The sequence below is a fragment of the Manacus candei genome, unplaced genomic scaffold (assembly GCF_025592945.1).
Source record: "Manacus candei isolate 608988 ecotype Guabito, Panama unplaced genomic scaffold, ASM2559294v1 h1tg000011l, whole genome shotgun sequence".
In the NCBI taxonomy this organism is placed as follows: domain Eukaryota; kingdom Metazoa; phylum Chordata; class Aves; order Passeriformes; family Pipridae; genus Manacus; species Manacus candei.
The window spans coordinates 3967922-3991128 of NW_026138059.1; the positions used below are offsets into that span (position 1 = coordinate 3967922).

The window sequence follows — 23207 nt, forward strand, 5'->3', positions numbered from 1 at the left end:
GAAGCCCACAGAAGAATCCAGTTATTGCAATCACAGACACTTACCCAACAGGGCATTGCGCCCGTTGTCATCTGGTAGGAATCTTTTGTCCACAGCACACACTAACAGGTGATCAGGTAAATTGGGTGACTTCGCACCAACAAGTAAAAACCCAGATGGCACCTCAATATGTTCATTGGAAATTGAAACCAGTCTCAAATCTTTACCAGCCTGGCAGAAACCTAGAAAAAAAAAATCAGTGCAACTTATTTTACATTGATAAGATCTTTTTTTTGTTTAATGTTCACAACTGTCTTCATTAAAGGACTTCCTATATTTTTAATGAAAAACAAGGTCTTACCCTCAAAATCAAAGGCATACCAAAAGATTATTTTCTTCCCTGCCTTTTGGTCAGACATCAGGATTCTACCAGTACAATAAGCAAACAAAAATTTGAAAATGTACAGTGAAGTTTCTCTTGATATTCTGCAACCTACAAATTTAAGGAACTATTCACAACATCATCATAACTCAGGTTGGACATTCAAAAATGGAGATAATAATTTTCAATATCTGGTGAATTTCACTGGATTTTCCTTGGTTTTGAATATTTTTTACAGCTACATAAAATTAGGTACACTTTAAACACAAAAGAGCAATAATAAAGAAATAAGAAGTATCACATTCATTTTAGCAAATGCCATATCTGCAAACTGGACCTTTTAAAGGTTGTGGTGACTAAGAGAACAGAAGTTCTGTCCTTGTGCCAGGCATTCTAACAAATGCTTCTCTGACACATTGAACAAAGACCCTGTCAAATGTAAGAGCAACTGAGAGCAATCCATCTTTATCTGGCAGGTAATGAACAATGACAGTTTTAGAATTTCTGTATCATATAGATTATCTCATTCTGATGAATTATAGGGGAAATGGCCTCAGTCCTACCCTTTTCATCTTACCATCAGTAGTGCAACATCCTTCTGGAGGAGGTTTCATTTGGTAAGGAACAGGAGGACTACTTGATTCTGAGCCTTCTTCTTCCTCCTCCTCTTCTTCTTCTTCCTCATTATCTGCTCTGCTGCCTGCTATGAATTATCATAGCATAAATGACTCAGACAACAAAAAATGCTGGCAACAAACTCATGAATGAACAGGGTGACCCAGTTACAGAAAGTATTACAGCAAACTGGATTCTCTCCTCTTGACAATGACTTTACTCTTGCCAACTCTTGAAATTTGTTGTTTCCTTAAAGCTCCACTTTCCAGTCATGCTTATAATAGAATGTCTTTCATCAAAAAAATAAAGCTGTTAACTTGTGTGCAAAAGAAGTTCAAAAGCTTGACTCAGCTGCACCTGAGAAAGTAAAACACACTAAAGGACAAATATAAAGAAGCCTCGATTTATTAATTTTTTAAATCTCTTTATTTTAAGCTAACTGCACAATTTTGAGAGGCCTAACTTCTAGTGTTCGAATTCTTGCTGATCACAACAGTGTAACTGTATCCTTTGTTTAGAATATTAACAGCCAATAAAACCCAAAGGCCTTACTTCTAGCCCTTCAGAATGTCCTGGCTACAGCCCAAGTACAGATTTTATTAATTAGGTATTGACCATGTCCTTGTTTTTGTACAGGAAACTGAAAAAATGGTTCCTGCTCGAAACTAGGTTCACCATGGGTGCTGCCACAATAAGAACACCTAATTCTTGGGCTGTCTGCCTCCTACCAGAATCCAGAGCTCTGTGTAACGCACTGACACTCCCTGTACAATGTCAAGGAAAGGCAGATGCCCGGGATGACGATTCACAGCAGCCTGTGCATGGACTGTGCTAGTCTAGGAGGCAATATGAAGGCAATACTGAATGCTGGAGAGGAATACAGGATGTAAGCTTCATTTTTAGAGGGCTTTAGAGGGCTAGAGGCTGCTTCTTTCCTTCACCCACAGGACAATGTTTTTTTCATGCATGATACAAGAGCTCCTGCAAAACGTAGCAACCAATTACCCCATCCCCTCTTATGGCTCAGATACACTCACGTTAAATGAGACAAATGTGGTGAGCAGAGGAGCGCAACTCAATGGTAAATGGGCAGAACACTTCTACAGACAGGAGTGAGGAAAATTTTACATAGCACAGATATAGGGCACAAGCACTAAGTGAACCCTGTCGGGCTTATGTCAAGCTTATAAGCTTCTAGGTGTCTGTAGGAACATGCCTGCAGCAAACACAACCCAAAGAGCTTTCACTGGCAAAATTGGGTGGTGAAGGCCTGCAGGTGCTTGAAGATCAGCAGGAAGCCAAATATCTGTCGGTACTTGGGCAAGTACAAGAGCAGTCAGGCACTGACATCATTCTGTTGATCCAGTTTTTAGTCGTGAAACAGAAAAATGAGGAAGCACAGTGCAATGATCTTCCAAAGCTTAGTGCCAACTGGACATACTCTCTTTGCTTCAAATGACTTTGGATTAGGCACTCAGAAATTGAGAGTGGACCATCAAGGATTTATCTTTTTCCTATGACCCTCCTCAGAATATCCTTTTATTTTATTGACAAATTATTGTACAATCAGCTAGACAAATACTACAGGATAAATGAGAACTAGGGAGAAGACAAAAGAAAGTAAATGTGTAATTTAAAGATTTATCTGTAAAGGTCATTAAGACACATATTCCAATCCAGAAGAGGATTTGAAGGGTATGTTTACTTTTAAGTATCTGATCATCAAGCTCCTGGTGCACACAACTAAGGACAGAACGTTAAACAAAATTCTTTTAATGGTATGGTCTAAAGACAAAAATGCTGCAAGTAACGAAGGGAAAAGTGAAACTCTCCATCTTTGCTATTTAAGTAAAGGGTAAATTATGTCTTATGACTTGACCTTGGCCAACATCCAAATGCAATGGAAAAGGGTTGAATCTGGCTCTTCTCTCCTTACCCACACTCCCAGACATGAAGTTCCTTCCTTCCTTCCTCTTTGTGCCAGCTCTGACACTTACTGGAGCCTTTACTGAGCCATCCCAGTTTCTAAACCAGCAAAACACTAAGCAAACAAAAGTGACCAATTTTTTTGGTTGGGTTTATGCTTTAAATTAGCATAGTGGAAGATCCAAAAGATGCCAAAATTGATGAAAAGTGAGAAAATGGGAACATATGGAGTGAGCAGAACAGGAAGTGGGTATTTCCCCTTTGGACACTGGTAAACTGAGGTTTGTTCAACCATAACAGGTGATTTAAGAAAGAGACTAAAAATGGAAGTGGAGACTAAGAAAAAGGAGAGCTACAGCACTTTCAGTTCAAAAGTGGAAACAGTAAAAGAGCAAATAGGTAGACAAGCATGAGCTGCTGCCACATGTAAAGGGCATCATTAGGGTTTCTGCTGCTTGCTTTAAAAAAAAAGATCTGCAGTTTATGCTTCCATTTTACTTTTAAAGCAGGGCCTATTCAAAGCACTCAAAAAAACTTCAAAGAAAAAAAAATCAAAATTTCAAAGAAAGTTTGCCTGTGTCTGTTCCACATTGTTCTTAAACAATTCCAAATAAAAACACAATCAAGCAGTCAAAACCAGGGACAAGACGATGGCAAAAGTGGACTCAGAACCTCAGTCCTCATGTTGTATGTTACAGAACTAGGTAGTCAGATGACCTAACTTCATATAGCTCCATTAAACCAACAGTCATTGTGTGAAGATTTTTTCCATATTTTATTGAATTTAAATTTATTCACAGTTATCATAAACACCATTGTTTGCTTTAAGAAATTCTTTTAAGTTCTCAGCAAGGATTTATTAGACCTTAATCTCAGCTGCGATAAAGATATTTCACGTGGAAAATTCTTTTCTCCTTAAGGTATAATTTAAATGTAAGTAAAGTTCTGCAAATACAACTTCTAATAACTGGCAATCCAGTCCACAGTTTTAATTTGCAGTTTACATGGCAATAACTGGGCAAACAGAGGTATGCAAGGAATCTGAATCTGTTAGAGCCAAATAACCTTGCCTTCTATTGCAAAGAGTTCTTAATGCTCACTCCTAGAAAGGCCCAGGAACATCCAGACCACTCACTGGCATTTGCAGATACATTCTGCAATCAAAAAATGCTAAGAAAATAAAGATGAGTTTAGAAGATCCTCATTAGAAATGTACAACCAGTGAGTCCACAGTAAACTGCAGGCTTTTTGATGAAACGAAAAATCTAGAGGTTTGTTTAAATAATGATAATGTTTTTGGAGTAATTTAAGTGCTACATGAATTTGCCAGGTCTGGAGATGAGAGAGAACGTATAATAATAAAAAGGAAAAAAAAAAACCAACCAAACCAAACAAAAGAAACCCAAAACAAAACCAAAGCAAAACAAACAGAAAACCCACAAACAAACAAAAAACCCCCACTAGAATGAAAGAAAACATACTATTATTGGAGCCAAGGAGATCTGACATAATGTCTAAACCAACTTTGATGAATGCGGTACTTTTAATTTACATAGCTGCAAGTAATCTTATAGATTAATACAGTTGCATAAATTACTTTAAAGCCATACATTTATAATATGCCTGTTTTTTTTTCAAATCTAGAATGTGTAGACTGGAAAACTATACTCACTGAAGTATTTCTTTAAAAGAACCTGGAGGTGCTGGTTGACAGCAGCTTAACATGAGCCAGCAGTGTGCCCAGGTGGCCAAGAAGGCCAATGGCATCCTGGCCTGGATCAGGAACAGTGTGGCCAGCAGGACCAGGGCACTGATCGTCCCTCTGTACTCGGCACTAGTGAGGCCACATCTCGAATCCTGTGTCCAGTTCTGGGCTCCTCAGTACAAGAAAGACATTGAGGTCCTGGAGCAGGTCCAGGGAAGGTCAACAAAGCTGCTGAAGTTTCTGGAGCACAAGTCTGATGAGGAGCTGAAGGAGCTGGGATTGTTTATTCTGGAGAAAACGAGGTGCAGGGGAGACCTTATTGCTCTTTACAACTACCTGAAAGGAGGTTGTTGCCAGGTGGGGCCTCTTCTCCAAGGTAACTAGTCATAAGACAAGAGGAAATGGCCTCCAGCTGCACCAGGGGAGGTTCAGCTTGGATATCAGGAAGAATTTTTTCACTGAAACGGTGGTTAACCATTGGAACAGGAATGTGGTGGAGTCAACATCCCTGAAGGTTCAAGAAACAACTGGCTATGGAAATGGTTTAGTTGATATAGTGGTGTTTGGTCAAAGGTTGGACTTGATGATCTTGGAGGTCTTTTCCAGCCTTAATGATTCTATGATTCTATTCTGTGATTCTATTTTAGGCATAAACTATCACAACAGATATGTAATGATATTAGGCTAGTATCACTGGCTAGGTACTTTTTTTCTGGTTTAGATGGTCATTTAAGTATCAAAAGAAGAGCGAAAAAAGTTTTTCAAACAAAAAAATATAAACCCATAAACAACAAGTCACCACAGGTGGTTGATAAAGCTAAAAAAAATATTTCTGATTTTTTTTCTTAACCTCACTACACACTCAGTTTTAAGGCTCTCTAGAAATTTTGATATTGTAGCATCATCACAGACAAATATGCAAAAATCAGCTTTATTTACTAGTGGCTGGTTTTGCTGCCAAATGCTGTTTTGAACACGTATAATGTGTTATCCATAACATGGAAGGCCAGAACACTTGGCTTGCATTGACCCACTGCTCTACGTTGTCTGTATTTATGTCATGTCTACTTGACTGTAGGGAAACACTTGCTGTACTGAGGACCAAGGGGCACCTATGACCAAGGATAGTCCGAGCATATCCCCACGTCAGAGAGCCAGCACCAAGGCAAGACAACACTGAGAGGGGAGGCCAGGGGCTTGCACAAGCCCCCAAGGATGTCTCTTTGCTCCAGTTGCCTCCTGGCCCTCAGAGCACAGGAATTCGTGTAGCTGGAAGTGGAAAATTCAATTTATGACAAGGCTGCCATACATGAGACCAGCTTGCAGACCTCCCCCACCTGAGGAACAATCTAGGCAACACTCTTTTACAGGTCCCTTCAGAGCTCCCCTTGTCTGCAACTTTCATGAAAGGAATGTTCTCTGCCAGGTTGTTATGAGACTTTTAATTACAGTTCAATTCTGTTTCCATTAACTACAAAGAAAACAGCCCCTCAACTTTTGGAAAGTTCTTTGAGAGCCTTGAAAGAAAGAAGTTACAGAAGTGTGAAATGGCAGTTTTGTTCCTGAACAATGCATCTGCTCCTGTGGCACCTTTCCCAACTGATGTCATAATCAATTTTGTGACATCAAAGTTGGTTGCCATGGGAGATTTTATGAAATCCTTATGGGGAAGAGTTTGATAGAAGGATCACTTTGTGTAGGGAATAAGCAGTATATATATTTAAACAAATAATGTATGTCCTATATTAGCAAAAAAAAAAAGAAAAAAAAGAGGAAATGACTAATGATGTGTGAACAGATTTTTTTTTCAAGAAATGTCTTCTCAGCTGTTACCATGAGGTAACAGCAAAGAGTTTAACCTGTGTAAACTACTTTTACTGCTTCTTGGCCTGATTTGTGTGTGTCTGTATGTGTCTGTGTGTTTCTGTGGATTGTTAACCATTATGCATTTCTCACTACATCTGTAGCAAAGTATGACAGGGATGCAGACATGGACAAAAGACATGAAATGTCACCCTCATGAGATAAATGACTAAATAATCAAATTATTAAATATAACCTTGCACCAACATGCCAATGTTATGCACACACCAGTAAACTCACTGGAAACCAAGAGACCACTACATATAAGAACACACCAAACACCAAATTGTATCATGAGTTTGCTTATCAGTTCCATCTAGTTCATTTGAGCTATACTACTTCCAAAAAAAAAAAAAAGAGCAAATGAAACTCAGAAAGCAGGCTTATCTAAACAGAGACACAAATTCAGTGAGAAATCCTATATCTGTTCAATACTAACTCGTGCAGGGTTTGTGAGACTACACATCCTAAATTTTTACCTTTGCAGCCACAGAATAAGTACAAATACAATGCCCAAAGTAATTAAAAAACATCTCAAAAGCTAAAAAATATTTCTGCTGTATTTATGCATATTGAAAATCAGTCTTAGCATGCCTGTTTTATTATAAAATCTATAATGTGTTTACTATCATTTACTGCATAAATTTCAGCAGCACATGATACATTATAGGGTAACAGATTTATGTTCCAGATCTCCAAAGACTTCTCCATAAATTTAATGGAAAAATTCCTAGTACTTCAATTTCAATATATAGATAAATCTGAGCAAGCAAGTGGCCTAATTTTGTTAGAATAAAAGACAATGCAGTTTTTACTTTTAACCCCATTCTAATACATATATATATGTTGAATAAAAAAGAAAACAAATATAAACGTATGTTTTTCCATATTATGATTTGAAATGTGCATGCTGAGCCTTGGGAGAGCAAACAGCAGAACTGGCTTTGAGCAGAAACAGAAATTCCATTATTTCCTACCTTCCAATGATGACAGTTGCTGTTCAGCTTCCAAATACAACTGAGAAAAGATTGGTCTGGGAACTAAGTTGTTTGAGCGGAGAGAGGCCTCAATAGAATTATGCAACACTTCTTCAAACCTTGTTGTCTTGAGCTGACCAGCGTAAGAATTTCCCATCTTCTCAAAAAAGATAGTAAAAGAGAAAAGAAGAAAAGAAAAAAAAAATTACAATTTAAGCACTCAGAACTCAATCACTGCATGCTGATGTCAGGCTCAACATTTCTCATGAAAGAGAGACGCTTCATTGTCCACAAAGAAAGGCAAAGGAAAAGAACATTGACTGCAGCAGTCACTAAGCAGATCCTGCTGGTAAATTACAGGAAGTTATCTAAAAGTAACAGCTTTCTGCAATTCGACAGAAAGGCAGCAAGCCTTATCACCTTGAAAATGTGGCTAGAAATCTGATTTAAGTAATTCCTTGGTTTATATAGCAATTGACTAGATGTATTTTCAGTAGTCAGGATCTATGGTTAAACAGACTTTGTTTTAAATTATTTGAACATAATAAATGTTACAGGATCTGGGCAATAGCACAGTTTTGTGTATTTATCTTTTCATGGTCCATAATGGCTGAACACCGGCTAAAGCAATTCCACATACATTTTAGAGGTGCTGTCTCATAGATAATGTAGCATTGCTGTAACTCAGAGATTATGAAATATAACAACTTTTCCTTTTCACCCCAAGCAGTATTTTTCCCTGTAAACATGTTTTTGTGGTGTTTTTGGTTTTTTTTTTTCTTTGTTAGAATGAGACAGTATCAATTATCTATTTGATATTGCATTTATTTATTAGGACTTTATTTTTAGTGAAACCATATCATTTATTCATTCTGTCATTGAGCAGACAGTCTATTCCAGCTCAATATCCCACCTACTTAACTGCCGCCTACTTTCCACAGGGAACACAATGAACTGGTATAGCCAAAAGCCATGTCAGCTTTCTTTTCCTATTACAAAGTAGCTCTTGCCCTGGGCCCCATGTCCTTTCCCTCCTCAAGTAACTGTGAATAGAAAGCATGAAATGCTTCCTGTTTGTGGCAGTAATTCCTAAACACTGAACAGCCCCTTCTCAGCACAGGGTACTGCTTGGGAAATTAGCGTGTTGGGAAGCATCCTGCAAGAATCAGTCAAGCAGAAGGAAAACTACTGTGAAACCACATACTGCTCTTCATGGAAAAAGGGGTTTGAAAGAAACAACATAAAATGTTGTTAATTTGAATATCTTTTTATGACTTTTTAAAGCATATTTTACATATATGATCATATTTTTGTATACTTATTTGTATCATGTTAATACTGTATAGAGAGAAGTGTTAATACTACATGATATAACACAGTGATATAAGTATACAATATTAATAGAAGCACAATAAGAATTATAAAACAATGCAGGCAGTATTTAAGAAGATGATTTGGATTAAAAGCAGGCATTACTGACAAAATATTCATATATATACACAAAATCAAACAGAAAGTTGCAGTGAGTAGTACTGATGTATCCACCTGGTGAAGGGCAAATGAGAACCTGCAAAACCTGTAAGTGATGTTCAGTGCCAATACGGAAGTCAGGATGCATCTTCTCTTCCAACACAGAAAGCACATTACAGTTCCCTTTCCACACTGATAGGAACCCTCTGGGTCCTTATGTTTTAAGTAGTGCTTCCCTGTACACCAAATACAGCTGAAGACTACGAGGAAAGCCTGGCATCAGCAGTATCCTTAACAAGTTTTATCAGAGGTTTCAGAGCCTGACCTTTTACCAAGGTCGGGCTCTGAAATGAATTACATTAAATGCTGTGTCTACACGAGCATTAAAAGTTGTTTAGTTCTACTTCTAATCCACCTTTCAACCATTACTGGACTTGTCTTTGTTACAATGAAGTTTTATATTTAATGCAACAAAGACAAATAAATATCAAAACACTCGACAGATACCCATTTAATTCTTTACTCTTTTAAATTCTTTCCCATATTATGAACTCATGTTTTCTCCTGTTACATTGCAGGCATCTGCAGGCTCAGGGACCCATCTCTATCAGGGGCAAGCACAATGTGGTTCTACATGACTGATCAATACGGTCTTGAGAGTCCAGACTAAAGACAAAAAAAAAAAATGTATGAACATGCTCTCAACATGTTAACATTTGAAGTTACACTTTCAGGAATGGAAAGAGTATTCAGCTATCATCTATTCCACACACTATTTTATATTGACTGCTTTATTTAAATACAGAGCCAAAACACGAAAATTAGGACATCTAAAAGACTTTTTGCACTTAAAAAAAACCCCTCATACAACACAAAGGGAATATCCAAAAGTTTGACTGCTGTGGCAGAGGCCTGTCTTAAAAAGGGTTGGATTCTACCTGTTCTGAACATGACCTTGCAAAGCAGACTAGTCTACCTGATTTTCAAACTTATTTACTTCTTTAAATCATGTATTAAAGCATGTGAAAGATAGGGAGTTTTCAAATGCATACAGAGTGAGACAAAATACTCAGACAGCTCAAAAGCATTATCAGATGAATAGACATGTGGACTGCTTTATGCAATAAAGGCTTAGTTGCTCTACCAATGACTATCTGGATCTAATTGCAGTGAATCAGAAAACACTATAATATTTCTGTTTATAAACTCTATTCCACAGACACAGTCAACTATTATTCTGTATAGTTTATTAGGAAAAGAAATAGAGATACCATTTACAGGGATTTAACATGCTTGCTCAGGATTTATAGAGCCTGCTGGTGTTCAAAACAGAAACTGTATTTAACCCCAAGGATGGCAGAAACCATCAGTGTGATGTTACAAATAAGCAATCGGTTAAGATTAAATTATTTGTGTAAGAGGCAGGTCCTGAAATCTTTTGCAACACAAGCATGTTTGTTTATCCATTGGGGTACTAATTTAATTCTGTGAATGGGTTGGTAAAATGAAACAAAAATATGCTTTTTGAATTTGTAAGCTCTTGTGCACTTGTGGGATCTTACAATCACAGTATAAACACAATCATAAATCCAAGAACCTATTTGGGAATATGTGATAAGTATTTTATAGCCATTTTTCATCAACAAACATACACCAATTGGAAGTGAAAAACTGGCATCCAGGAGTTTTTTTGCCAGCATCAGCCTTTGCTGTTCAGAGTCCCAGTGACTCTTAGTTGCAGGAGAAATTATTTCTCCAAAGAAAGCAAGGGAGGAAGCCGTTTCCCGCTAACTCTGCGATGGTTGTCATCTCCTTTTTTTAAAGCTGCTCAGACTGTGGTATCTGAATTGTCAGTTGCTGACTCTGTGGCATCAGGAAGCACAGCTTTGAGTTCTATGTTTCTGCTTCAATGAACGCAGCATCCCTAGCCCAGATTTGTGTCTCTCCTGGATACCAGTGGGTGGCACAGGCTAAACTTTAAAATGCTCGTGAAATTCCAAGACATGAACATAGATGGTGACCAGAACTATTAAAAATAAAAACAAACCAAAACCACACTGACACGGAAAGGATGACCCTCAACCCCATCCACTAATAAATCAAAGGGTACCTCTCTATCACATCATCAGTTTCCATGGAGAGCATGCAGGGAAAAATACTTGCCAATATAAAGAGATTAAAAAACGGAAAAGGCTGGATCTGGAAGAGTTGCATAAAAGTGTAATAAAAAGACAAAAACCACTCTGAGTAACTTGGAAGTCTAAGAAACAATTGCAGATACAAATGAAGCAGGTCAGGCCAACGTCTTGGAAACTTAAGCTGGCAAACAGAGCTGCCAAGTCCAGACATCTGAAAATGAGTGTCGAAGTGTGTTAGTCATGAAAGGGAACATGCTTTGAACTCCAAACAAGGAACTGTCAGGATTCCTGTGAAAACAGAGATTACGTGACTAAGAAAAGTAGGGATCTTCTTAAGGGTGTCACATATAGAGTCAACTTCAAGTTCAATTGCAGTTCAGCTAGTCAGGGTTTGAAAAAAACCTGCACTATGCCACTATGAGCCTGTGTTCCAGCTGCTGTGATTTAGAAAACGAGTTCCCTCTCAGCCACAAGGGCAATACCTACGTCAAAAGCATGACAGTGACTGGTCATGGTAACAGAGGGTGATTGTCAACAGCAGGAGGACACACAGTCCCATCACCCAGATCTTGGAGGGAGATCTTTTGCACAGTGGAACAATGAGGGTGACACACTATTGATTTCTTAGTTGCAGTGAGGAGCATTAGGGGTTTTGTGAAGACTGAAGATCTGGCACAGCAATTCTGGACAAATTTATCCCATACCTAGGACAGACTGGGTATCCTAAGGAACACTATGGGCTTTAAAGCATGGAAAGTAATCCAGGGCTTTCGACAACTCCCATTGGAATAGACTGATAAAGAAAGTCTGCCCTTAGCAGAAACTGAGTGAACTAAAGAGTATATGTGGGCTGTGTTAAGAAGGCTTGAAAAAATAATCAAGGTATTTAAGTGAGAAATTAGAAAGACACGGTTGATTACTAAGAAATTCAACCTTAGATACAACTTACAAATTATTACAGGAGGAAATGTTTCATATTAAGTTGCAAATTGTTTGCATTATAAAATATTATTGACATTGCTACTTTAATGCATTGATCCATCCAGCAAAACTGTATAGCAATAGATAGGTTTTCCCAGTTTGAGCAGCCAGCTTTCATACTTTTGAAATAGTTTAACAGACTAATTTCTACTGTATCATTTCTAAGAGGAAAATAGTAAGATGTTCCCAAGCTCTCCAAAAAGAATTTGTTATTGCTGTGACAAGAGACAGTTTATCACTTGTATAAAATGAGAGGTTTTGTTTGGATGCCCTTTGAACATGAGTTATATTCTTCCAGGAACATTCAAAATCCATCAATACATGTAAAGTCTGGTAAAATCTCTAGTAATTCTTTAAAACTTGTATTAAATATATCAGTCTAATTAAGAAGAAAAAAGCCTAGGGTAGGGACTTGTATGTAAATGTAACTATAAGAAGAAAAATAAATTTGGAGACAGCACAAAACTGATTCTCTTCAGTGGTAGTGATACATACTGTAAAATATTCCTCATGGATTCAGTTCAGCCATAACACATCATCTTTTACTCTTTTATTTCCATGAAGCTATCTGTAATTACAGTGTTGTCTCTAACTTTGGATTTTGAAGAATAAATTATTTTTAATCTTATATATTAACATCTGTCATGTGTAAAAGTGATACTGTGTGGTAAATCTATTCCCACAGGTTATATAAAATTCTTGATTCAGGAGAACTATAAGACACTCTGATATTCACCCTCCACAAGACTCAGTATACTATTATAGGTTATGTCTTTACTATTAACCTCAAAATAAGGTTACTCCATCCAAAATGCCATTTGGGAACAGTCACTGGCCCAGCATTACTCCTAGAGTGTGCCTGGGAACTACTGCAAAGAGTGAGTGGAAGCACCAGAGCCATGCCAAGACATTACAACAGAAAATTGATTTCTGGCACACAGGAATTTTTTCTGCAACTGTTTAATTTACTAATACATCTGTAGTTCATATGGGCAAAGACAAAGTCATTCTTCCAGAAAGCAACCTAGTTGCTCATGTACCACAAAATTATCACTTGTAGAAATAATTTACGAAGCTTTGTCTTAGTCAGCACAAAGCCACCTACAGGCACAGTAGATAGGTGGACTATTGCCAATTTCTCAAAAAAATATTAGTTACTGGAACTCAAATCTGTTTCTTCAAACTGTTCCGCCAGAATGACTTGGCAGTAAGAGAGAGGAAAAAAGGGGTCAGGAGACTGATGTGTATGATATAATACTGGAGTGTGGGAAACATTTCCTCATTTGAGATCACTTCCAGGCCAATGTTTTACCAAAATTATTTTCACCGGAATCTTAAAAAGGGTTCAATTTTCTTCTGTTAGTCTTAGAAAGAGAACCTCTCAAGCCTCAAAAGATGCTGAGAAATGAAATTATGATCCCCTGTTGAGCTCAGCTCTATCATACCAAAAAGAATAAAATCAGCAGTCACTTATAGATCTGCTGATTGAAATCCATTATTCTGGGAAATAATTTATTCCTCAGCAGTAAAGCTGACAGATGATTGAGGAGTCTCTAGTCATTCTGTGTTTCATATATGAATAAAGTTTGGCAGTTCACTAGAACCCATTTGGCCATTACATTTTAAAGACAACATAAAACATTTAAATAAAACCATAGTTACCTTTGCCAGAAATTTTAGCTCATTCTCTGTGTTACCAGATCTTAAAACTTCTGTATCTCCTGTGGAATTATATGAGAAATGTTATCTACAGACCAGTCCAGATTAAACTTAATGGGTTCCTAATAATGCCACTTTGGAAATTACCTCATGATTAAACATAGAGACTCTGATTAAAGTTGATGACAGATCACAGAGAAATTAATCCTACCACTTTTATACAGCCAAGAACAATTCTGCTGCTATTTCCATAAAATGAATATGCTGCAAGAAGACTACTCAGATCTCTCTACCTCTTCTCTTTCTTTTGCATTTGCTTTTAATTTTTATCTGAGGTCTGCCTTTGATTTTGAAAATCTGGCTCATTACGGACGTGGATTTTCTCCTGCATTAACAGTGAGATGACTTCCTCCTCTGATTCATGTTTCCAAGCAACAGGATGTTGGAATGAGAGGTGCTGATCAAGAGATGCTGAGCTTTCAAGTGCACTGGGAAGAGTGGGAACTGGGAAGATGTCACTAAGGTTTTTGGCAACTTTAGACTCTGAGCCAAATTGCTTCTATTAATCACTGGAATCATTTCTGTCCCTCACAGTAGAAGCAGACAACTGGGAAATGTCTTTATTCTCAGGAGATTGCTGCAGAGATTCATACGGACACCACTGCAGTAAAATCGAACATAGGAAGATCCCCCCACCTACTGAAAAATTAAGCCCATTTCTTAACTGATATATATCTTCAAAAGGCATGAAAACAAACTTGGACAAATCAGTGTTAAACCATCTCAATAAAAACACTATTAAAAAGCTTTTGCCTTCTTTTTTCCTTCAGGCAGATAAATCAAATTTTTTAATCATTCTGATCATTCTTAATATGGAATTATTTCTCATCCACTTTGGCCACAGTAAAGAGAACTTTATCTAAACCCAAGTATGTTCTTATTTTTTGCTGAAATTTTTCAACTGCAAACCAATAAGCATTACTTCTGAGGACAGAGTATTCTTTTCTTCAATGAAAAGGCTACAATTTATGCAGGGGAAAGTAGCAAAAATGGCAAATGAATATTTTCAACAGAAAAAGGTAAAAGAATTTCCTGATACATCTACAAAAAAAGAAAAAACACAAAAAACTTCTCATACAAATTCAACTTTACATTGAACCAAAAAAATAAAGTTGATGAAATTCAGAGCAATCTAAGTTGTCATAAACCCAATAAAATATACAGCTATGCTGGGAGATCCAGACTAAGGCATGTTGGAAATTTAGTGACAGGGAAGCTAAGCTGAGACAGCCTACACTGCAGTTTTCTGGGGAAATAGAAAACTCCAATTGCTATTGGATTCCTTTAATTATTTAAGGATGAAAGGTTGTTTTGGTTTTAAGACATAGTTTAGTCTTCCTTTATGACTACAGAAAACTTAAACTTCCTTCACCCGAGTAACTTTTATGCCTACTCTCAAAACAGAGCTGAATTTTTCCGAGACGTTCATTTAAAGTAATGTTTTGTGTTAAAGTGACACAATATTTTGGTTTATTTTAATACAGAAGAAAAAATGCCAAAGTTCAAATTGCTCATAGCAGAAAATCCTTTGCGAAAAGCCATACATGGATTACTATTAAAGTTTTAAAAAATCATAATCATAAGCAATATTGGGACTGATGCCTTAAAAAAATCTGTAGAAGAATTCAAAAGAAATCTTAATTAGATTTTTTAAAGATGTCTTAACATCTGTTATTGACCTATTTCTTAATTATAATTTTCACTGGACATCTATTTTCAGACATCATGATGACACTGATTTTCATTTAGCTACTTTTTGTTTTAGTATGAACCTTCTTTTCATAGACATGTCATTCCTTAATATCCTGACAACTGAGCTAAGGAGCCACTTCATAAAATGTGAGGTGGGTGATAGTCCGGTGTTGTATTAATAGTGCAGACTGAGCCTAATACAGGATTATGGCAATAAACACAGGCAGTGGCACTTCATCCTATAAATGCTTTCATATTCTTCTCTTCAGGACAAAGTCATACTCTGATGCAGATTTCTTTGATTTTCATAAAGGATATCATAAAGTTTACAGGTATTACTAGAAGAATATCCCTTATCAGCAGCTTCAAGCTGATATGTTTTACTATTTCTCTGGCACAGAACCCTGACCCTATGGCTGGTCAGGCAGCTCTGCCTTGGCTCACATTTGGCTTTTGTGTGTTGCTTTGATCAGCTCCTGGCTTTGGATGAAAGCAATTCTTTCAGAGACCACCTTCAAACTCTCTTAAATAAAAAGAATTACATACATAAAACCAATTGAGTTTGTTAAGCAGCAGGAAGAAGCCAAGTAGAGGGAGGAGAAAGGGAGGGAAGGAGGTGCCACAAATCAGTGCTAGGAAGCGATGATCAAAGTGGTGACTGGAAAATTAGTAAAAAATTATCTCTGAGTTGTACAGGTCTGGATCATTCCTTTTTCCAGTTCCATAAGTGCAAAGGCTCTCTCACTATTACCTAAGAGACACAATTCTCTTTCCAAGAATTGTCTTAGACATCTGTTCTGTACCTTTGAGTACAGCCACTTGAGATCTTAGAGTAAAGCAGTAGGAAGTAGACTGGCAAGCCAGGAGAGAGATGATCTTGAAATGCACTTTTTCCAAAGGAAATTCTAAGAAATCAGCACTTAGAGCATATTATTCTTCCTTCTGGTTACAGGTGCTGTAACTGTTTCCGAGAACCTTTACTGAATCCAAAAGGAATCTACAAAGAGTAATGTTACATTGATTGTACAGGTTAGCTTTTGAGCCATCCTCAAAACCAGACTTTTGTTTTTCCTTCCCCCATGCCTACCCCTCCAGGCTCATTCCCAGAAGCAGTGCAGCAGGGCTCTCCCGTGCATGGCAGCTGGGATGTATGGCTTAAGGACATTTGGAGCTGTCTCTGTCTCTCAGCAGAGGCGGAGCCAGTCTCTGTGGCAGTTCTCCAAGGATACACACAGAGTGCACAGGTTCAGAGGCTTTACCTCATTTACAGCAAATGGCCTCGCTGCTTGAAAAACAGTTTCACTGATTTCTATTAGAAGAGCACACTAAACTGTATCTGGATCATATTTTCCATCTAATGAACAAAGAGGGAACACAAATATAATGGGAACAGCCTAAAATATGCCTCAACAGCTGTGAATAGCAGATACATCTCTAAATGAATGTATCACATTACAAAATAGATCTGAACCTCAGGTTACACTCTATCAGGAGATCAACTGCACGTGTATTATATGTTGAAAATACATTAAATAAGAAACATTCACAAACATAAATATACAAGCCAAAAACATTAAACAAGTATTTTTAGTTAAAAGTACCACCACAAAATTAAAATTTAATTAAGAAACTGAACTTAGCAGTTTGAGATCTGAGCTGTCTTCTTTAAGAGTTTAAAAATTCAAGTTGTCTGCTTTTTTTTTAGTATTTCAAAGTTTTCCTGAGGACTATCCCGCACCCCAAAGACAGCAAATTACTACAATGTACAGAAAATGCAGATAAATTAACATATTTAAAACATGAATATTGTCTGCAAAATGTCTCTCAATATTTGAAGAGTAGTCAATATAAGACAGTGAGAGCATGTTATTTTAAGACAGTATTTTGCTATCTTAAAACAGTATTTAATTAAATAGTATTTTTCATCATGAAAATACAGTATAAAAAACATACTGTACCGTAATGAAAGCATGTGCTCCTCAGTGACTTACAGTAAATGACTCCCAAGTTTCATATCCTGATTGCACTGCTGAACATCTTACACCTGTGGTAACTGTGGTAACTGCCAGTGATTATGTCTTTATGAAGTTTTCCTTTTTTTTTTTTCATTTAGAAGAGTCTGTTGCTTGGCAAATTGTTTAGGACACTTAAGGCACCTGAGTCAGCACTGTACACAACTGAACAACTCAGTCAGGTCGCCATGACATGAATGCTCGCATGTCACAGTAGAGCACAAGAAGGTTTCAAAGCTATCTATTCTGCAACTATGGCAAAAACAAAGTAATGAGATCCTGGCAAGCTGTTCTCTAATTTGTGTGCTGGCTACACAAAATGATAAATGGTCTGACTTCATGTCTTATTAATACAGAAGTGCTGTGCTGGGTCATGGTGCTCCTGGCCACGTACACATCAATCTATCAGTCTGAAGCGTTATTAATGTCAACAGTTTTGTTGCAGGTTTTTGGAAGGACTGAAGGTGGGGTTTTTCTAAGAAATAAAGGTGTCCTTTTTGTATTATATAGATATCAAAATTACTAAAGAAAGTATAAATTGTATACTGTGGCTACTTCATTTTGCTAACAGAAGAAAAGATTAATAGGAGAACAGAAATCAGATATGTAGCAATATTATCTTTGTGTTGGTACTATGCCTGTATCTTCTGAATAAAAGGATAGGAAATCAAAACAATATTTGAGAGATGTTCAATATAACACTGGATATACAAGGAAACAGCTGTTGTACTGTGTTTTAACAAATGCTGCATCTTTCCAGGATACATCTAGAGTACATACACAGAGAATGTTTATTTCTGGTAAAAGTATATTTATCAAACATTTCCTCAGGTCATAAATAAAATCACTTCAGAAGATGAAAGCAATTATTCTGATAATCGAATGGCAATGTTCAGATATGTGCTTGATTTTAAACTCTGTAAAGCATCACTGAAATGAGTAAAATGAAGCACTTGTCTAGGCCCTCAGTTGAATTAACGTTCTGTATAACCTTCTTATGTAGGGTACACTGAACAACGAATAGACACTATTTTTGGTACAGCTTATGAAACTTTGTTTTCACTCTTCACTCTCAGGATATGGTTTCATGACTGGCTCAAGCTACTCTCAACTCAAGTTACTGCTGAAAAGGAATGTCTCACACTGTTGATATATATCCCCCCTCTGTTGTTCAGTGGCATTAATATGACATGATTGAAATCTAGTAATTTTTGCAGGGTCATGTCTGGCTAAATCAGATCCCTCATCTAGCTATGCATAAATGCCATTAATATGTGCAAAAGAGAAGTACCAGAAACACATGGCTGGGGAAAGTGGTGAAAGCAGTATCTTTTCTATAAAAATGCTTTAAGTAACACTTTTAAATTTTAAAAATGAACCTTCTGATTCTTCTGTTACACAAAGGGCAAAAATTGAATTTTAAAGCCCGTTGAAGAATCACTTGGAGATTTCAGTGATTTAGTATTTCCACTGAAAGCAGTTTTCATATTAATGGAAAGTTTTCATTGTTTATTTGGCAATTTATTTTTTTTAAATATTTTCTATATATACTCAATGTTTAAGAGCCGTTTGGACAATGCCCTTAACAACATGCTTTAACCTTCCTTCAGCTCTGAAGTGGTCACGCAGTTGGGACTGGATGGGGGTCCCTTTCAACCAAAATGCTCTAGTGTAGTCTAGATGACTCTATTCTTAAATTTTAGATGAAAACACTGTATGAAAGAATGTGGAAAAGGAACTGTACAGAAAGTAGTAAATAATTACTTAGGAGGATGACTGTTATGTTTTTCTGTTACTATGGAACTGCACTAGAAGTTTTAGGAATGTTCTATACCGTACACCAAATACATGATGGGGACTCAGTCATGGCATTTTCAAGTAGGGTACAAAATCATTCAGCTAGGAAATGCAGGAATCACTGTCTGGTTTCCTATCAGCACTGTGCAGTTGTATTCCTTACACATATTAACCTGACCAGATGGCACTTAAAAGATTATACTGGCAGCCAAAGTTTAGAGAAATCCACAAAAAAAACAAATACTGCAAGAAATACATACGCATATATGTATGTGTAAAAGCATGTGTGTAAAAGCACATGATTTTTGAAAGAGTCACTTTTAATAATTTACCAGGTCAACAATAACATAAGCCAGAAAATTCACATTTTAAAGAAGTATAACTTGATTGATGCCAGCCTAACATACTTGTGCCATAACTGTAGTGCATCCATGAGCAAAATTTCACCAGGATGCTGCCCAGGATGTTGTCTAGAACAAAGTCCAGGATACTGCAGTGCCTGTCCCTGACTCTGCTTTGTGGCTGGAAACACTACATCTATCTTAAAGAATATTAGCATAGGGTAGGTGTTAAAGAAGACCTTGTTAACCTGATATTCAGTAATGGAATGCAGAAAGTAAAAGAGGCCTGTCTGCTTTGGATATAGGCATGGAGCAAAAGTTTCAGAGGAGGAGAAAGGGCAAGAGAGCACAAAGGGGCCTATTGTGTTTGATTAGTAGCCAGAGCAAGAATGCCAGGAATGGGCAATGAGCATGGAGGTTATGTATAAGAGATCTTGTATACAGAAGCAGTGGGAGTCGGTCAGTATGCAGCTGCTGATACAACATACATTAGAAAAGAGGGGCTCTGCCTGATGAAATGAGCTGCTGAATCTGCGTTAAATGAGTGAGTAATGCAAGAGACAGAACAGTTGTTAGAGGAAAGCTGATCATGTAGTTATCCCAACAAAAGGTATGTAAAATACATACCTTATACCCTAGACTTTAAAGAAAAGAATCTTGTGTTTTATAGGTCTTTGCAAGGCATGTTTTCCAAAGTTTGAGAACACTGGAATAGAAGTGAAACATGGGATATAACCTGAGTTTATAACCTCAGGGTAACAAGATTTTCAGAAGTCCAAAGCACAGACTAAGACACAAGCACAAAAAATCATAAAAATAATCATAAAAATAATTTACCAGGACATGTATTATAAGGTAGAATGAGGAAAGAGCTGGTCCACTATGCAATCACCAGGGAAAATTAAGAGATGATTGTAAAGTTTAATGCTGCTTTTTTTCCCAAGAAGATGAGAAAAGGGTACTTATGATCAAATGACTGATTTGTCCAGCAGCTTCAGCGGGTGAAAGTGGAAACTGTTACTTGACAAAACTTAGCTTCCAGTTTGCTTCTAGCTCCATATCCCCTGATCACCTACACTGTGTACACATTAGTTTACATCCAGGCACTGTGCTCTCAGCTTTAGTTCTGTGAGTAGTTGCATATGGCACTCCTTTCTCTAGGCAGCATGGACAAGGTTGTGCGAAGTTTGCTCCCATTACAGTTCCCTACACAGCTCTCCAACAGCTTCCCACAAGGTCTGGTGCCCTCACCCACCTGTTCTCACTCCATGCTCCCAGGCATGCAGCACATGCCATGCCATGAGGCCATGAACTAGCTGGCTGTGAAACATATACTTCACGGTATGGTCATCTGAACACACATGTACAAAACCTGTGCCTCAGAGGCACAAAAGTCAAATGAAGAGCGCTGCAGACACAGCCCATCAGTTCTGCAGGACGCCACCCTGAGCAGAGGGGGTACGAGCCACTGCACAGCATGGCCCCTGGGCCGTATCTCCCAGTGTGGGACAAAGAAGTTGAGTTCTCCTGGGGTAGCAAGAGCTGATCAGAGCTATCAGGATTTTGGTTTGGGATGTTCTGTGTAAATTCTTCTAAGGCCTTTGCCTGCATTTTTTCTTTTTCTTTTGTTTGGTTTTTTTTATTCCCTGTAACCTCAATATCTTTTCACTGTTTGACTGTAAAATGGAGATAATATCACTTCTGTAAGGTGCAGAGAACAGTTATATTCAAGATTGCGAGCCATTCTGATCACACTGCCAGAAAAAACCTCAGGAGACTACTCTTCAGTTTTTGTAGATATTAAAGAAATGGGAGTTTTAAAAACCACATTGAGAATTGCAGAACAATGTGCAGACATCTACTGTGAAGTACTAACAAATGTGAAGGAAACTGAGGAAGCGAGTGTAGCGAACTGCTATTTATAAAGTAACAGGATAGCTGGAATAGGATTATCTTTCATACAAAGGTGTGTTAAAGGCACAAGAGAACCTTTTAAAATACTGCTTTGTATTTAAAATCATACAAGTACTTTGGTTCTTCATATCACTGAATTTAAAAGGGTCTTAAACATAGTATATATGTTTTTTAAAATCTCTGAGAAAAAAAAATCTTATTAAGGAGTAAAATAAAAGGTCAATTTAGTTTTATAAATCAAACAAATGTTTCAATAATGAATCGGGGGAAAAAAAAAGGGAAGGAAATACACATTTGCCAAAATGTAGAGAAACCAATAAATTGCTATCTCTTCCTAATTCCTCCTTAAACACCAACTGCACAGACCCATGAGACTGAAAATTTAAATAGGGTCATGCTGACCTTAAAACAAGGAATGGACTTAATTACTGCAACAGACAACGATGAATCATTCCTAAGCAAACCTCCCATCCCTTTTCAATAGAATGCATTATTAATCAGACATATCGTTTTACAACTGGTACAACCAGTCGTCAGAAAAATCCTTCATTTTCTCAAAACACAACAGGAATATTTCAGAATGTCACAACTCTTTCTTCATCACTCTTCAAAGTCACTGAAACTGTTGCTGCTTTCATGTCTCGCCCACATTTAATTTTTATTCACAGTGGGTGCTGTACAAAAAGCACCCACTACTTGTTCAGTCATGTTGTACCTGTGTAAAAATCCTAAACGCATGTTCAAAGATCATTTTTTAAAAACTTAAAAGCTACAGCCTGACTGATACTTCTGTAGCTATTAACAACTCTAACTGTTCAAAACACTTCCTTAGGAGTGTTCCTTCATCTCTAGTAATTGTCGCATCGGCAAAAAAGCCTCTGAACCTCCAGGCTGAGTAACATCCATTTGAGTGCTTAGAAAAACAACTCTTAAGAACTCTCAACTTTCTCCGCTCCCATTGTGAAAGACCTCGTATGCCAACCCATGTGATGGAGGACGTTGTACAGTACATCGGGTCAGGAGACAAGATGTGACACCATCTCATACCTGGGGAACAGGCACATTACATTTTGTTGTGAATGTGAACTGAAACTAACTGAATAAATCTTGTACTCAGTGTGTGTGATTTGATATGCTTGTATTAACCCACTGCCTACCTCAAACTAGTGAGACAGTGATGGTGCTTTTCCACTGCAAACTATTAAAGATACTCGCACCATTTCCACTCATAGCCATATCTTGCACTATTTCCCAATCTGCCATTTATGTGCTTCAAATCCCCATATATGCTTTGGAAGGAATCATGTCTGTGTGTCCCAATGGATGACTTTTTTTCATATTCACTGAATCAGAGAGGAACACATATCTTTGTTTGCAAGAGAAACAAATATACCACAGTGCAATTACACACACAACTGTTGTACTGCAGTACAATTTTCCATCAGAATCTCTTACCTCCAGTGACAATTCAACATCACATCAAACTTTCTGTAAGTGTTACAGTGATTTAAGAACAGGCTCTCCCCTATAATGCATTTAGTTAGGTACACAGATAGCATCTCATTCCTTTGGTTTGCCAAGCTGCTTCACAGCTTCGTGGCTCTCAGTCACATGGCTGCACTAGCAAACAGAAGAGATCCTGAAAATTTTTATGCTAAAAATCACTGGCATCCAAAAATATTAACAGTATTGGAAC

General features: G+C 37.4%; 1 protein-coding gene across 5 annotated transcripts in view; it reads right to left on the bottom strand.

Annotated features, from left to right (window-relative positions):
* Window positions 1–17646, bottom strand: part of GREB1 (growth regulating estrogen receptor binding 1) — a 67819-nt gene extending 50173 nt beyond the window's left edge. For 3 of the 5 annotated variants that reach the window (XM_051778249.1, XM_051778246.1, XM_051778250.1), the window contains exons 1-4: window positions 17406–17646; window positions 7448–7604; window positions 939–1064; window positions 45–221 (exon numbers count right to left, since the gene is read on the bottom strand). In XM_051778249.1, the coding sequence (XP_051634209.1) occupies window positions 45–221; window positions 939–1064; window positions 7448–7604 (460 nt within the window). In that variant the 5' untranslated portion in view covers window positions 17406–17646. Of the gene's footprint in view, window positions 1–44; window positions 222–938; window positions 1065–7447; window positions 7605–13698; window positions 13758–17405 lie in introns of all 5 variants that reach the window. The other 2 variants (XM_051778248.1, XM_051778247.1) reach the window with 2 other exon arrangements.
* Between the last annotated feature and the right edge of the window lie 5561 nt (window positions 17647–23207).